The 16,222-nt window shown below is 62.2% G+C and overlaps 1 protein-coding gene across 1 annotated transcript in view; it reads left to right on the forward strand.

Annotated features, from left to right (window-relative positions):
• The window catches only part of RAB11FIP3 (RAB11 family interacting protein 3), an 88,850-nt gene that overhangs the window by 52,695 nt on the left and 19,933 nt on the right, over positions 1 to 16,222 (forward strand). The window contains exons 4-6 of the mRNA XM_054180698.1: positions 1,808 to 1,995; positions 9,251 to 9,418; positions 15,412 to 15,546. Coding sequence (XP_054036673.1) covers positions 1,808 to 1,995; positions 9,251 to 9,418; positions 15,412 to 15,546 — 491 coding nt within the window. The remainder of the gene's footprint in view (positions 1 to 1,807; positions 1,996 to 9,250; positions 9,419 to 15,411; positions 15,547 to 16,222) is intronic.

The raw sequence follows: 16,222 nt of genomic DNA on the forward strand, positions 1-16,222 counted from the left end.
CTTAGAAACCACTTCTCCATCCCTCCCTCCAAGGCTTTCAGAGCTTCTGCCCAGAGTCTTGCAATCTCCTCTGGTCTCAGGTGTGTGGAGGCAGCCATGGGTGAAACAAAATGAGGGGCTGAGAAATTATACAGAAGTGCTGACTCTGAGAAGAGCATTGAGAGGCTGGAGCAGGGCCAGGGAAGGGCCACAGAGCTGGGGAAGGGTCTGGAGAAGAGGGCTGGGCAGGAGCAGTGAGGGAGCTGGGGGTGGGGAGCCTGGAGAAGAGGAGGCTGAGGGAGACCTCCTTGCTCTCTGCAGCTCCCTGAGAGGAGGCTGCAGCCAGCTGGGGCTTGGGCTCTGCTCCCAGGGAACAAGGGACAGGACAAGAGGCAATGGCCTCAAGCTGCCCCAGGGGAGGTTCAGGTTGGAGAGGAGGCAAAATGTCTTTGCTGCAGGAGTGGTCAGGGCCTGGCAGAGGCTGCCCAGGGAGGTGGTGGAGTCCCCATGCCTGGAGGGGTTGCAGAACCCTGTGGCCATGGCACCTGGGGCCAGGGTTTGGTGGCCATGGTGGGGCTGGGCTGGTGTTGGACTGGGTGAGCTTGGATGTCTCTTCCAACTGTTTCATTTCTATCATTCTGTGGTCATAGAATCACAGAATATTAGGGGTTGGAAGGGCCTCCACAGGTCATTGAGTCCAGCCCCCCAGCAAAGCAGGACCCCTTAGGGCAGGTCACACAGGAACGTGGCCACATGGGGTTGGAAGCTCTCCACACCAGGACACTCCACAACCTCTCTGGGCAGCCTGCTCCAGGCCTCCAGCAGCCTCACCCCAAACAACTTTCTCCTCCTGCTCAGCTCCAACCTCCTGCCTGACACTTGCTGCCCCTTGCCCCTTGTGCTGGCCCTGGGCAGCACTCAGCAGAGCCTGGCCCCAGCCTCTTGCCCCCCACAGCTCCTTTAGCTCTTGCTGAGCATTGCTCAGCTGCCCTCTGGGGCTGCTCTTCTGCAGGCTCTCAGCCCCAGGGCTCTCAGCCTTTGCTGCTCCCAGAGCTGCTCCAGGCCCCTCACCACCCTCACAGCTGTCCACTGAACTCTATGCAGTAGTTCTCTGTCCCTCTTGTAGTGGTGAGGCCTTGGGCCTGTGGTCAAAGCAGCACCCAGCTGTGTGGTGCAGCTCTCCCTGCTCTGAGGAGTTGGATTTCTGCCCACAGGCATCAATAGCTGCCCCAAAGCATTTGCTGCTGCTGGGAGGTAAGCCCTGGAGCCAACCCTGAGCCCTGGAACTCTCCCTGAGCCCCGGAGCCAACCCTGAGCCCTGGAGCTGACCCTGAGCCCTGGAGCTCTCCCTGAGCCCTGGAGCTCTCCCTGAGCCCTGGAGCCAACCCTGAGCCCTGGAGCTGACCCTGAGCCCTGGAGCCGACCCTGAGCCCTGGAGCCGACCCTGAGCCCTGGAGCTCTCCCTGAGCCCTGGAGCTGACCCTGAGCCCTGGAGCTGACCCTGAGTCCTGGAGCCAACCCTGAGCCCAGGAGCTCTCCCTGAGCCGTGGAGCCAACCCTGAGCCCCGGAGCCAACCCTGAGCCCTGGAGCTCTCCCTGAGCCCTGGAGCTCTCCCTGAGCCCCGGAGCCGACCCTGAGCCCTGGAGCCGACCCTGAGCCCCGGAGCCAACCCTGAGCCCTGGAGCTCTCCCTGAGCCATGGAGCCAACCCTGAGCCCCGGAGCCAACCCTGAGCCCTGGAGCCAACCCTGAGCCCCGGAGCTCTCCCTGAGCCCTGGAGCCGACCCTGAGCCCTGGGGCTGACCTGCTGTGCTCCCTGTGTCCCCAGGCCAATGAGGTGACAGACAGTGCCTACATGGGCTCGGAGAGCACCTACAGCGAGTGTGAGACCTTCACAGACGAGGACAGCAGCACCCTGGTGCAGCAGGAGCTGCAGGACGAGGTGGAGACCGACAGCGCCATCGACTCGGCCGTGCCCTCCGAGCTCACCGACCCCGGCGAGGAGCCCGAGCAGGGGTGAGTGGGGATGGGCTCCCAGCTGCCCTGCCTGGCACAGCCCTCAGCACCCTCCAGCCCAGCCCTGCTGCAGCTCTGCCCAGGCTGGGGCTGAGCCATGGCCCTCAGCACCACGGCTCTGCCCCTCTGAAGCACCTGCAGGGGTGAGGATGCAGCCAGCTCCCTGGCAGCCTGGGCCAGGGCTTGAGAACCCCTCCAGGGAAGAAGCTTCTTCTCATGTCCAACCCAAACCTCCCCTGGGCAGCCTCTGCCAGGCCCTGACCACTCTGCCACCAAAGACATTTTGCCTCCTCTCCAACCTAACCCTCCCCTGGCACAGTTTCAGGCCATTGCCTCTCCTCCTATCCCCTGAGCCTAGGGAGCAGAGCCCAAGCCCCAGCTGGCTGCAGCCTCCTCTCAGGGAGCTGCAGAGAGCAAGGAGGTCTCCCTCAGCCTCCTCTTCTCCAGCCTCAACCCCCCCAGCTCCCTCAGCTGCTCCTCCCCAGCCCTCTTCCCCAGACCCTTCCCCAGCTCTGCTGCCCTTCTCTGGCCCTGCTCCAGCTCCTCAAGGTCCTTCTGGCAGTGAGGAGCCCAGAGCTGAACCCAGCACTCAAGCTGTGGCCTCCCCAGTGCCCAGCCCAGGGGCACCATCCCTGCCCTGCTCCTGCTGCCACCCCAGTGCTGCTGCAGCCCAGGCTGCTGCTGCCCTTCTTGCCCCCCTGGGCACCCCCTGGCTCCTCTCCAGCTGCTGGCACCCAGCACCCCCAGGGCCTTCTCTGCTGGGCACTTTGCAGCCCCTCTGCCCCCACCCTGGAGCCTTCCTGGGGTGGTTGTGCCCCAAGGGCAGGACCCAGCCCTTGGCCTGGTTGATCCTCATCCCCTTGGCCTCAGCCAAGGCTGCAGCCTGGCCAGGGGCCCCTGCAGAGCCTACCCTCAGAATTCAGGAGCATAACCCAATTTGCAGGGCAAACTGGGAGCAACCTGGGAGTGAGGGAGCCAGAGGCTGAGCAGCCCAGCTGCAGTGGGCTGAGTGTCTTGCTGGGACTGGTTGCTTTGTTGTGTGTGGTGGTAGCTCCACGCAGGACCAAAATAGCTTCTTTGTAATGATGATAATTAGCCTGCACCACACGTGGGCTGCCCCTGGAGCTGGGCCTGGCAATCTCTTTGAGTTAATCTTTCCTTGCCTTGGGAGAACTTCTGTACCCTCATCAGCATCCCTCCCCTCCCAGCTCAGCTCTGGGACGAGCCTCACGCCCAGGGCTGCTCCCAGTGTCTCAGCCAGCACACACACCAGGCAATTTGCCACCGGGGAGGGGAGCTCCCCCTGAGCTTGTTTTGGCTAAACAAGGCTGCAGCCTTTGATGTGCAACCACCTCCTGTGAGAACTGGTTTGAAAACGCTGCCTGGAGCACTCAAGTGTGAGCTAAGCTCTTTGTCCCCATCTCTGAACTGCTGCTGGCAAAACTGCTCCTGCACCTCGCTTCCTGAGCTGTGTGCTTTTGTGTCCTCAAGGTGAAGCTGGGATGTTGGGAGGCAAGAGAGGGGAGAACAGCTCCTGTAACAGTGACCCAGCAGGGGAAGGACATGGCTCTGTGAGAGAGGAGCAGAGGAGGGCCACCAAGATGGACAGGCTGGGAGAGCTGGGGCTGTGCAGCCTGCAGAAGAGAAGGCTGCAGGCAGACCTCAGAGCAGCCTCCCAGTACCTGAAGGGCTCCAGGAGAGCTGGGGAGGGACCTGGGACAAGGGCTGGGAGTGCCAGGCCCAGGGCCAATGGCTTTGAGCTGGGAGAGAGGAGACTGAGAGTGGAGAGGAGGAAGAAATTCCTTGCAGTGAGGCTGGGGAGACTCTGGCACAGGCTGCCCAGGGAGGCTGTGGCTGCCTCCTGCCTGGAGGTGTTGAGGACCAGGCTGGATGAGGCCCTGAGCCCCTGTGCCCTGGGGGATCTTGAAGGTGTCTCCCAACCCATTCTGTGAGTGTGTGAGCCATGAGCACCAATCTGCTGTAAAGCCTCTGCAGCCATCATTGTTCCATGTCACACACACTGCCCTGGGCCATGAGCACCCCCAGGCCTGGTGCTCAGGTGAGCACTCACAGCCCTGTGCCTCTGGAAAGCACCAGGGGTCAGCTCCAGCCCAGAGGCACACCTGGGACATCAGAGATGCAGTGAGTGATCAGCAGTGCTTATGAGGAGCAGTGAGGGAGCTGGGGGTGCTGAGCCTGGAGAAGAGGAGGCTGAGGGAGACCTCCTTGCTCTCTGCAGCTCCCTGAGAGGAGGCTGCAGCCAGCTGGGGCTTGGGCTCTCTCCCAAGGAACAAGGGACAGGACAAGAGGCAATGGCCTCAAGCTGCCCCAGGGCAGGTTTGGGTTGGACATAAGGAAAAATGTCTTTGCTGCCAGTGGTCAGGGATTGGAAGAGACAGCCCAGGGAGGTGGTGCAGTCCCCATGCCTGGAGGGGTTCCAGACAGTGTGGCCATGGCAGCTGGGGCCAGGGGTTGGTGCCCATGGTGGGGTTGGGTCGGACTGGGTGCTCTGGGAGGGCTTTGCCACCCCCAACCGCTCCCTGGTTCTGTGCCTGTAGGCACACTGCTGGCTGCTCAGCTCTGGGGCTGAAAGGGTGCTGTGGATTAGGGGAGAAATGAGCTTAGGTGGCTGTGCTGTGCTGGCCCAGGCAGCCTGTGCCCAGTGACCCTGGGCTCCGGAGCTAATCGGCGCTGAGCCGCGGGGCCGCTGCCCAGGCGCCTGCCTGGGGCCATGGCCGCCTGCCTGCCTGCCCACCTGCTGCCCACCGTGCCCTGCCTCCCACTCACCTGCCTGTAGGTATCAGCTCTGCTTGGGGAGGGGGCTCCTGGCATGCCTGCTGCTGCCAGGGGGGGTTGGGCAGGTGCTCTGGGGGCCTTTGGGCTGCGGAGCCTGCCGGCTGCGCTGCCGCTTGCACGGAGCCCGGCCCGGCAGGGCAGCAGGGCAGGGACAGGGCTGACCTGGCCTCAGGATTGGGAGGCTTTGGGATGGAAACATCTGGGATTCCCTTCCCAGGCTGCAAAATATCAAGGAAAAGTCTTCCTTTGGCCCAAAGGTTTCAAAAGGTTGGGATGGAAGCCTCTGGAATTGCCTTCCCAAGCTGCAGGAAAGGAAAACAAAAGGAAAGAGCAGAAGGGAAGAGGTTGATTGGCCTCCAAGGTCTGGGAAGTGTGGGATGCAAGCTCCTCACATTGCCTGCCCAAGCTGTAAAAGGAAAAGAAGCAAGGGGGAAAAATAGTTCATTGGGCTTAGAGGTTTGGAAAGCTTGGGCTGGAAGCATCTGGAACTCTCCTGCCAAGCTGTCGGTGTCCGGGCTGGGAGCTACCGGAGCCCAGCAGGACTCAGAGCCCTGGCAGGGGACAGTGGTGGCAGCCAAGCAGTGTGGCTGGAGGCTGCCTCACAGCACCAAGCCTGCTCCTCAGGAGCTCTCCAGGATCAGCATGCAGTAGGTGGCTGGAGGTCAGTGGTTGGGGCTCAGTGGTTGGAGCTCAGTGGTTGGGGCTCAGTGGTTGGGGTTCAGAAGTTGGGGCTCAGTGGTTGGGGCTCAGTGGTTGGGGTTCAGTGGTTGGGGCTCAGTGGTTGGGGCTGAGTGGTTGGGGCTCAGTGGTTGGGGTTCAGAAATTGGAGGTCAGTGGTTGGGGTTCAGTGGTTGGGGTTCAGTGGTTGGGGCTGAGTGGTTGGGGCTGAGTGGTTGGGGTTCAGAAGTTGGGGCTCAGTGGTTGGGGCTCAGTGGTTGGGGTTCAGTGGTTGGGGCTCAGTGGTTGGGGCTGAGTGGTTGGGGCTCAGTGGTTGGGGTTCAGAAGTTGGGGCTCAGTGGTTGGGGTTCAGTGGTTGGGGCTCAGTGGTTGGGGCTCAGTGGTTGGGGTTCAGTGGTTGGGGCTCAGTGGTTGGGGCTCAGTGGCTCAGTGGTTGGGGTTCAGTGGTTGGGGCTCAGTGGTTGGGGCTCAGTGGTTGGGGCTGAGTGGTTGGGGCTCAGTGGTTGGGGTTCAGAAATTGGAGGTCAGTGGTTGGGGTTCAGTGGTTGGGGTTCAGTGGTTGGGGCTGAGTGGTTGGGGCTGAGTGGTTGGGGTTCAGAAGTTGGGGCTCAGTGGTTGGGGCTCAGTGGTTGGGGTTCAGTGGTTGGGGCTCAGTGGTTGGGGCTGAGTGGTTGGGGCTCAGTGGTTGGGGTTCAGAAGTTGGGGCTCAGTGGTTGGGGTTCAGTGGTTGGGGCTCAGTGGTTGGGGCTCAGTGGTTGGGGTTCAGTGGTTGGGGCTCAGTGGTTGGGGCTCAGTGGCTCAGTGGTTGGGGTTCAGTGGTTGGGGCTCAGTGGTTGGGGCTCAGTGGTTGGGGCTGAGTGGTTGGGGCTCAGTGGCTCAGTGGTTGGGGTTCAGTGGTTGGGGTTCAGTGGTTGGGGCTCAGTGGTTGGGGCTCAGTGGTTCTTGAGCCTGTGTGCAGTAAGGACCAGAGGGGTTCTGGGAGTGCTGGTGGACAAGAAGTTCTGCATGGGGCAGCAATGTGCCCTGGGGGCCAAGAAGGCCAAGGGGGCCCTGGGCTGCATTCAGAGCAGGGTGTCCAGCACAGCCAGGGAGGTTCTCCTCCCCCTCTCCTCTGCCCTGCTGAGACCTCATCTTGAGTACTGTGCTCAGTGCTGGGCTCCCCAGTTCAGGAGGGACAGGGATCTGCTGGAAAGAGTCCAAGGGAGGGCTATGAGGATGATTAGAGGACTGCAGCACTGCCTGGGGAGGAGAGGCTGAGGGCCCTGGGGCTGTTCAGTCTGGAGAGGAGAAGACTAAGAGGGATCTGATCAATGTCTATCAATAGCTGAGGGCTGGGGGTCAGGAGGCAGGGGACAGGGCCAGGCTCTGCTCAGTTGCAGCCTGGGATAGGCCAAGGAGCAATGGATGGAGGCTGCAGCCCAGGAGGTTCCACCTCAACAGGAGGAGGAACTTCTGCAGTGTGAGGCTCCCAGAGCCCTGGAGCAGGCTGCCCAGAAGGGTTTTAGAGTCTCCTTCTCTGGGGCCTTCCCAGCCCTGTCTGGATGTGCTCTGTGTGACCTGAGCTGGGTTCTGTGCTCCTGCTCTGGCAGGGGCTGGACTCGATGGTCTCTTTGGGTCCCTTCCAACCCCTGACACCCTGTGAGCTGTGATCCTGGATCCTGAAACCACAAGAGCCCCACCAGCCCTGGGGCTGTTTTGTGTGGAGAAAGGAAGGCTGAGAGGGGATCTGATCAGTATCTATAAACATCTGAGGGGTGGGGGGCAAGGTGAAGGGTCCAGGCTCTGTTTGCTGGTGCCCAGTGAGGGGCAGTGGCCACAAGCTGGGGCCCAGGAGGTTCCACCTCCACATGAGGAAAACCTTTTCACTGTGAGGCTGCTGGAGGCCAGGAGCAGGCTGCCCAGAGAGGTTGTGGAGTCTCCTTCTCTGGAGAGCTCCCAGAGCCACCTGGATGCATTCCTCTGTGCCCTGCCCTGGCTGGATGACCTCTGGAGGTCCCTTCCAACCCCCCCCTGCTGTGCTTCTATGAAGTACTCTCAGCATTGATTGCCTGAAGCATCCCTGGCTGGGGGCTTCCAGGTGCCTCACCAGATCTGCTTCTGGATGGTGCTTGTCAAAGCACAGCCCCAGATTTAGAGAGCTGGGGGGGGGTTGGTGTTTGGCTGTGAGTTGCCAATCCCACCCCCTGCCTGCTATTCCTGGAGAGCTTCCTGCTGCTGGGGGCTGTGACTCACTGCCGGCAGGCTGGGTGGGAGGCTGCTGGCTCCTGCTCCTCCTGCAGGACCTGCAGGTGCCCCCAGGCTGCAGTGGGGCTGGCTGGGCTGCTGGCTTGGCTGGCAGGGCTGACAGGCCTTGTGGAGGGGCAGCAGCAGGGCAGATCCTTCAGGTTTGGGGCACAAAAGGCTTCTCTGCAAGCTCTTTTGCTGCCTGCCTTAGAGCAGTCAAGCCTCAGCAGCAGGATGGGCCCCAGCCTCAGGCAGCAGGGCTGGGGGGGAGGGGGTTAACACTGACTTTTGGAGGCAAGAATGGTGCCAGTCCCCCCCACCCCCCACCCCCAGGCACTTAGCTGTGGCTCACAGACGTGGGGGCTGCTGCCACAGCCTGCTCCTTGCATAGCCCTTGCAGAGAGCCCCAGGCTGGCTTAGGTTGGAAGGGACCTCCAAGACCATCCAGCTCCAGGCCCCTGCCATGGGCAGGGACCCCTCCCACCAGCACAGGCTGCTCAAGGCCTCATCCAGCCTGGCCTTCAGCACCTCCAGGCAGGAGGCAGCCACAGCCTCCCTGGGCAGCCTGTGCCAGAGTCTCCCCAGCCTCACTGCAAAGGATTTCTTCCTCCTCTCCACTCTCAGTCTCCTCTCTCCCAGCTCAAAGCCATTGTCCCTGGGCCTGGCACTCCCAGCCCTTGTCCAGAGTCCCTCCCCAGCTCTCCTGGAGCCCTTCAGGTACTGGGAGGCTGCCCCTAAGGTCTGCCTGGAGCCTTCTCCTCCCCAGGCTGTTGCAGCTGCCCAGGGGAGCTCATGTGGCAAAGCCTTGAGGTGTCCTGAAGAAAACCTGCTGCAAAGTGAGAGAGGAGCCTGGGCTGCACCTTCAGCACTCAGGGCACAGGGTGGGCTGTGCTGGGAGGCAGAACTGCTCTGCACAGGTGGGAGACATGACTTGGGAAGTGGATGTGCTGGGTGCAGTTAGAGTCATAGAAGAGTTTTGGTTGGGAAAGACCTCCAAGATCTTTGAGTCCAACCATCAGCCTAACCCCATCATGGCCACTGAACCCCCTCTGGTGTCACCATAAAGCTGGGGAAGGGGCTGGGGAAGAGGGCTGGGGAGGAGCAGCTGAGGGAGCTGGGGGGGTTGAGGCTGGAGAAGAGGAGGCTGAGGGAGACCTCCTTGCTCTCTGCAGCTCCCTGAGAGGAGGCTGCAGCCAGCTGGGGCTTGGGCTCTGCTCCCTAGGCTCAGGGGACAGAAGGAGAGGCAATGGCCTGAAACTGTGCCAGGGGAGGGTTAGGTTGGAGAGGAGGCAAAATGTCTTTGCTGCAGGAGTGGTCAGGGCCTGGCACAGGCTGCCCATGGAGGTGGTGGAGTCCCCATGCCTGGAGGTGTCCCAGAGCCCTGTGGCCATGGCAGCTGGGGCCAGGGTTCGGTGTCCACGGTGGGGTTGGGTTGGTGTCGGACTGGATGAGCTTTGAGTTCTCTTCCAAGCAGGACAATGCTGTGCTCCTGTGATGTCCCCATGGCCTGGTTTGCTGCAGTGGTGTCCCTCTGAGCCCTCCCCCTGTGTCCCCCCAGGTCCCACGGGCAGGAGCTGGCGCTGGGCTCGGCGCTGGGCCCGCTGGTGACGGCGCTGCGCGGCGAGGAGCACTTCGAGGACTATGGCGAAGGCCACGAGGCAGAGCTCTTCCCAGAGGGGCTGTGCAACGGGGAAAGCAGCTTTGGCAGCTCCTTCCTCTCGCCCAGGTAATGCCCACACGGCCTCTGAGCTGCTGAGTGGCCTCCCTGCAGGCTGTTTCCCTTGGGTGCAGTGGGGTGAGCAGCTCGGGGGCGGACGGGGAGCTGCCTCCCTCGCTCCTTCCTTCCCCGGCGCGGTGCCCGTCCTCCCCGCCAGGGCCCCAGAGCCTGGCCTCTCTGGGGAGGTGCATCCCAGCCCTGCTCCCCTCTGCTGGGGAAGCCCTTGTCCAGCTTTCCCCTCTGCAGCTGGTGACTGCTTGCCTGAGTCTGGTCCCTCTCCTGCTGTATCTCTGGCTTTGCTGGGACGCCTGGGTGGCTGCCACGGCTCCTGGGTGGCTGCCACGGCTCCTGCGTGGCTGCCACGGCTCCTGGGTGGCTGCCACGGCTCCTGTGAAGCCCCAGGGACCTGTGGAGCAAGGAGCAGGTTGTGGCATTTGCTGCCCTCCTTGCACTGGGGCCTGAGAGCAGGCAGAGGCTGGGTGGAGGAAGGAGCTGCTGTGACAGCCCAAAGCCAGCCACCACCAGCTGCCTAAGGAAGAGAAGGCCAGGCTGGAGTGATGCCCCTCTGCTGCAGCACACAGAGCTCTCTGAAGGACAGGACAGTGGCAGGGACAAGGTCCTGCACCAAGCAGTGCAGCTTCATGCCAGGCAGAGTGTCCCTGCCAGCCACTCGTGGTGGAGAAGCCAAGAGCTGCCTTCTCCCCATGGGGTGATCCCACAGCTCAGATTCCTGAGCAGTGCCACCTTGGCACCACTTCCTTCTGCTGGCTGTGGGTTTCCCACCAGCTTCCCAAAGCCCTGCCTGGAGTTGGGCAGTTCTGGCTGCTCAGGGCTGATGGGGAAGAGCTGCTCTCAGACCTCCACACGTGGGCTTGGGGCAGCTCAGGCATCACTCTGGGCTTGGTGCTGCCACTCAGCATCACCAAGCTGTGGCTTCAGGAGAGCAGTGACCCAAAGCTGGGTGTGATGGGCACTGGGGGCTCAATGCTGACAGCTGGGTGTGATGGGCACTGGGGGCCCAGTACTGACAGCTGGGTGTGATGGGCACTGGGGGCCCAGTGCTGACAGCTGGGTGTGATGGGCACTGGGGGCCCAGTGCTCACAGCTGGGTGTGATGGGCACTGGGTGCTCAGTGCTGACAGCTGGGTGTGATGGGCACTGTGGGTTCAGTGCTGACAGCTGGGTGTGATGGGCACTGTGGGCTCACTGCTGGCAGCTGGGTGTGATGGGCACTGGGGGCCCAGTGCTGACAGCTGGGTGTGATGGGCACTGTGGGCTCACTGCTCACAGCTGGGTGTGATGGGCACTGGGTGCTCAGTGCTGACAGCTGGGTGTGATGGGCACTGTGGGCTCACTGCTGACAGCTGGGTGTGATGGGCACTGTGGGCTCAGTGCTGACAGCTGGGTGTGATGGGCACTGGGGGCCCAGTGCTGACAGCTGGGTGTGATGGGCACTGTGCTGGTTCCCTGCAGTGAGGGCCATGGTGCTCATCCATGCCTGCTGGCACTGCCCAGGGGTGCCCAGTGCTGACAGCTGGGTGTGATGGGCACTGTGGGCTCACTGCTGGCAGCTGGGTGTGATGGGCACTGTGGGCTCACTGCTGGCAGCTGGGTGTGATGGGCACTGTGGGCTCAGTGCTCACAGCTGGGTGTGATGGGCACTGTGGGCTCACTGCTGGCAGCTGGGTGTGATGGGCACTGTGCTGGTTCCCTGCAGTGAGGGCCATGGTGCTCATCCATGCCTGCTGGCACTGCCCAGGGGTGCCCAGTGCTGCTGGGGGCCCTGGTGCTGCAGTGAGGGAGGTGCCCTACGATGAAGAGCCAGCCTTGGTGTTCCTGTGGAGCTGCTCTCTGAGGGGTGGCCTCCAAGCTGGCCCAGCAGGCACCTGGCAAGGAGAGTCTTCAGCTGATGGGGCTCTGTGCTCAGCTCAGCATCTCCTCTGCCCCCAGGCTGCAGCTCCTCGCTCCTCTGCTCTCCCCATCTCCAGCTCCTGCTCTCTCAGGGCACCCTGTCCCCAGCACTGCTCTGTCTGCATCTCTCCCAGGAGCTGCTGTCCTGCAGCAGCTTCCCTCTGCCAGGAGCAGCTTGCTGAGCACTTGGCCATGCAGCTCCTGGTGGTCTGTGCTGGACACTCACTGCTGGGGCTGGCTGCAGACCAAGGCCCCTGAGCAAGGACCGTGGCTGTGTCTGGAAGGAGGATTTCCTCACAGCTCCAGACCTTCACCAGAGGACTGGTGCAAGCCCCACACAGCCCAACCTTCAGCCCAGCAGTGCAAGGCCACCAGGGGTGCTTGTGGCCCCTTCTCCTGGCTTTCCATCCCCTCCCTGCACAGCCACCTGGCAGGAGAAGCCTTCCTGCAGCACTCGGTGGGAGATGAAAGAAGAGCTCCTCACACCCCCTGCCTCTGCTGCCAGCTGCTGTGGCAGTGAGCTGCCATGGCTTGGGGCTGGGCTGGGCACCAAGGGGCTGCCAGAGGCTCTCCATGAAGCCCTCTGCCTTCCCAAAGGGAAGAGAAAGGGAATGAGACTGGGGGGGTGGGAAAGAAACTGGAGCAGCTGGGATGGGAAGAAGAACAATGCCATGGGATAGAGACAGAGACACAAACCAGTACAGAACCCAAGCCCTGATGGCACCACTGGCACCACTGATGCTGGGGGCAGGCACTGGGCAAGTCCCAGAATGGATCCAGCACCAGAGGGGAACCAGACTCAGGAGCTCATGGGTTGGGCAGAAGATTCAGAGCCCTCCTGGGACACTGATCACTGAAGAAGAGGCTTGGCCCTGGGGATCCCTCAGCTCTCTCCTGAAGATGCCCTCCACAGGCTGCAGTCCCTTGGTGGGCAGCTGAGGGTCCCCTGTGCTGCCTGCTCCTCCCCACAGCTGCCACCTCCTGCCCCCCAAGGTGTGGCACAAGCTGTGGCAGTGCCCTTGGTGTGCCAGGAGCAAGTCTCAGGCAGAGCCCTTCTGCCCCCCAGCCCTTGGCAGGAGCTCTGCCCATCGGCTCCTCCCTGCTGGCAGCAGCCCCTGGCTGTGCCAAGCTGCCCTGAGCTGCAGGAGCCTCAGTGAGCAGGGGCTGAGGTGGGCAGGGACAGCACTGAGCAGATCAGCTGTGCTCTGGCTCAGAGCAGCACAGAGGCAGCAGTGGATGGCTGCAGGGCTGTGCTGTCCTGAGCTGGAGTGAGCAGGCAGGAAGGCTGCAGGGGATGGCAGCTTGCCACGGGGGTAGGTGGGGGTGCCCCAGGCTGCAGTGTGGTTGGGCTCTCACCCACTCAGTGGGCAACCAACCAACACAGCCAGGGGCCACCTATCTTCCACACAGCCTGGCCCTGGCTTCTGCATGCTTCAGCTGCCATTTGCCTTCCTGCTGCCTTGGGTTCTGGGTAGCTCACCCAGGGGAGCCCAGGAGCAGGGTGAGGTGGTTCTGCCTGTGGGACCCTCCAGACAGGGCTCCTGCTCAGCCAGGCACAGAGCCCAGCAGGGGCCACAGCACTTCTGCAGCTGCCACAGAGCTCCTCTCCCCCTGCTCAGAGCCTGGCTGCTGCTGAAGGATGATGAGCCTGGGTCCAAGCCTGCCCCAGAGGGCAGGGAGGATGAGCTCCAGTTAGGTTTTCCTTTTCCAGGAATGGGAAGAATTGAACAGTTCTGGGCATTGCCAGCTGCCTGTCCTGAGGGGGCTGGGAAATGCTGCACAGACAGCACAGCCTCCAAGGGTGATGGGCTGCTGGCCCTGGGGGTGATGGGCTGCTGGCACCCCTCTGCCCCCAAGACCATCACTGAGGGGTTCAGCAAAGGCACCTCTGAGGCAGCACCTCCCGGGCCAGGCCTCACCTGTGTGCCTGTGCCATGGGGCTGGGTGGCCCTGCCAGCTGCCAGCTGGGGTTCAGCTTGCCTGTCCTTGCTCACAGCTGACCTGTCTCTCCTGACCTGCTCTGGTTTCTCACTCTGAACCTTTCTTGCACTGCAGGCTGTGGCTTCCAGGTGTGTGGCTCTTCTGCAGGACCCTAAAGGAACCCAGGCCCTGCTGGTCAGCCCCCCTTGGCCAAACTCCATCCTGCCCAGGCCCTGTCAGGTGGCCAGGGGGCAGGCTCCCTGCTTTGCTGGGCGTGGGTGAGTGCCTCAGAAGTTTGCTTTCCATGGCAGCAGCCAACAATGAAGTGTGGATAGGCCTCAGGAGCTCCCCAGGCTGCTGAGTGTCCTGGAGACCCCCATGGCCCCTTGCCAGGGGAGGTTCCCTGGAGACAGAGCTGCTGCTTCCACCTCTCTGTGCTCTGCTTGGTAGGAGGCAGAGGAGGAATCCCAAGCACCTTTGTGAGCTCAGCTTCAGAGCTCTCTGCAGTGAAGATCTGACCCTGTGCCTCACAGCACCACAGCTGCTCTCTTCCTAAAGCATCTCACTGGGACCCAGGCAAGGAGCAGGCTCAGGGTGCCCAGCCCAGGGTCTGCACTGAGGCACACCAGGACCATTCCCAGGGCCTCTCAGACAGGTTGCTCAGAGAGGTTGTGGATGGCCAGGCCAGGCTGGATGAGGCCTTGAGCAAGCTGTGCTGGTGGGAGGTGTCCCTGCCCATGGCAGGGGCTTGGAACTGGCTGAGCTTTGGGGTCCCCTCCCACCCAACCCATTGCATGCATCTGTGCCAGTGGTGGTGCAAAATGAACTTGGTAGCCATGCAGGTTTGGGGAGGGTGTGACAGTTGGGGCTCTGCCTTCCAGCCAGGAGCTACAGCTGGGGTAAAAAGGAAAGCAAAGATTCTTCTTAGTCAGATGTGAGCTGTGCCATAGCTCTTGTTGAGGTCTGTGGCTTAAACCATCCCAGAAGGCTGCCCCAGGCTCTTGGGGGTCTTCTGCAGGCATGGAAACATAGGCCATGGAGATATAGATGAGCTTAGGCCCCACCAACACCCTGGGTCCCACCAACACCCTGGGTCCCACCAACACCCTGGGTCCCACCAACACCTTGGGTCCCACCAACACCCTGGGTCCCACCAACACCCTGGGTCCCACCAACACCTTGAGTCCCATCAACACCTTGGGTCCCATCAACACCTTGGGTCCCATCAACACCCTGGGTCCCACCAACACCTTGGGTCCCACCAACACCCTGGGTCCCATCAGCATCTCTTGGCAGGAGTATTTTATCCTGTGTCACAACTCAGGTGAAGTTTCTGGGTGTGAGGTCTGCTTGTCTGGAAAGGAGGACAGGTGAGGGAGCTGGGGCTGTGCAGCCTGGAGAAGAGAAGGCTCCAGAGAGACCTCAGAGCAGCCTCCAGTACCTGAAGGGCTCCAAGCAGGCTGCAGAGGGACTGTTCCCAAAGGCCTGCAGGGAGAGGACCAGAGGCAATGGTTTGAGATGAGAGCAGAGCAGATTGGATGTGAGGAGCAAGTTGTGCAGCAGGAGGCTGCTGGAGCACTGCAGCAGGCTGCCCAGGGAGGGGGCTGAGGCTCCATGCCTGGAGAGGTTCCAGGTGAGGCTGGAGAGGGCTCTGGGCAGCCTGAGCTGGTGGAGGCTGTCCCTGCTGAGTGCAGGGGGTTGGGCTGGGTGAGCTCTGGAGCTCCCTCCCAGCCCAGAGCACTCTGTGATTTCTGTGAGCACTTCACTGCTGGCTGCTGCCATGGGAAGGAAGCTTCTGAGGTGTTCCCAGCCCTGGGCAAAGCAGGAGGCACTGCCCCCTGGCAGGGCCTGGCTCAGGTGGGGTTGGCCAAGGTCTGTGGGCAGAGGGGGATGAGTGGTGCTGATTTACAGCAGCTCCACACTGGCTGTGATTGGGCTTCTGCAATCAAGGGGGGGGAGCTCACCCAGTCCACCCCCATGGCTGCCCCCCAAAAGCTGCCCTCCCCCAGGGGTTCAGCACCATGCAGGTGCTGGGCCGCCGCTTGGGCTGGGTGATCTCAGAGGGCTTTTCCAGCCAGTTGCAGGATGCTATGATCCCATGTGGAAGCCACAGCTGAGCAGCAGCCCTGTCTTGTTCTGTCCTCTCCAACTGACCCTTCTGATCTCTCCAGCTGCAACCCTCTGGCTGCCAGGCTGCGCAGCGTGCTGGCAGACGAAGCTGTTGAGTTTTACTGTAGCCAGTGCCACAAACAGATCAACCGCCTGGAGGACCTCTCTGCTCGCCTCTCTGACCTTGAGATGAATAGGTAATGATGAGAGGGGCTCCTGCCCTGCCAGGGGGGCTCCTGCCCTGCCAGGGGGGCTCCTGCCCTGCCTGCTTCGCTGCTGGAGCCGTGCTCTGCAGGGCAAGGCTCCCCTTGGCTGCCTCACCTTTGCTTTGGTTGGGGTCTTCCCAGAGGGCTGCAGAGCCTCCACTGTGGGCACAGGCTGGGAGAGTTGGGGCTGCTGGAGAAGAAGAGGCTCCAGGCAGGCCTCAGAGCAGCCTCCCAGTACCTGAAGGGGCTCCAGGAGAGCTGGGGAGGGACTTGGGACAAGGGCTGGGAGTGCCAGGCCCAGGGCCAATGGCTTTGAGCTGGGAGAGAGGAGACTGAGAGTGGAGAGGAGGAAGGAATTGTTTGCAGTGAGGCTGGGGAGACTCTGGCACAGGCTGCCCAGGGAGGCTGTGGCTGCCTCCTGCCTGGAGGTGTTGAGGACCAGGCTGGATGAGGCCCTGAGCAGCCTGTGCTGGTGGGAGGGGTCCCTGCCCAGGGCAGGGGGCTGGAGCTAGATGGTGTTGAAGGTCCTTTCCAACCCAACCCATGCTGGGGTTCTTTGCTGCATCCCAGCAGCCAGCTGAGCCACTCCAGGTGCTGAAGGCTGTGCTGATGTTCTGGAGGTTTCCATGAAGCCTGGCAGACAGTGAGAGCCTTCCCTGCTGCTCTG

This window comes from Dryobates pubescens, chromosome 4, assembly GCF_014839835.1.
Source record: "Dryobates pubescens isolate bDryPub1 chromosome 4, bDryPub1.pri, whole genome shotgun sequence".
Lineage (NCBI taxonomy): Eukaryota > Metazoa > Chordata > Aves > Piciformes > Picidae > Dryobates > Dryobates pubescens.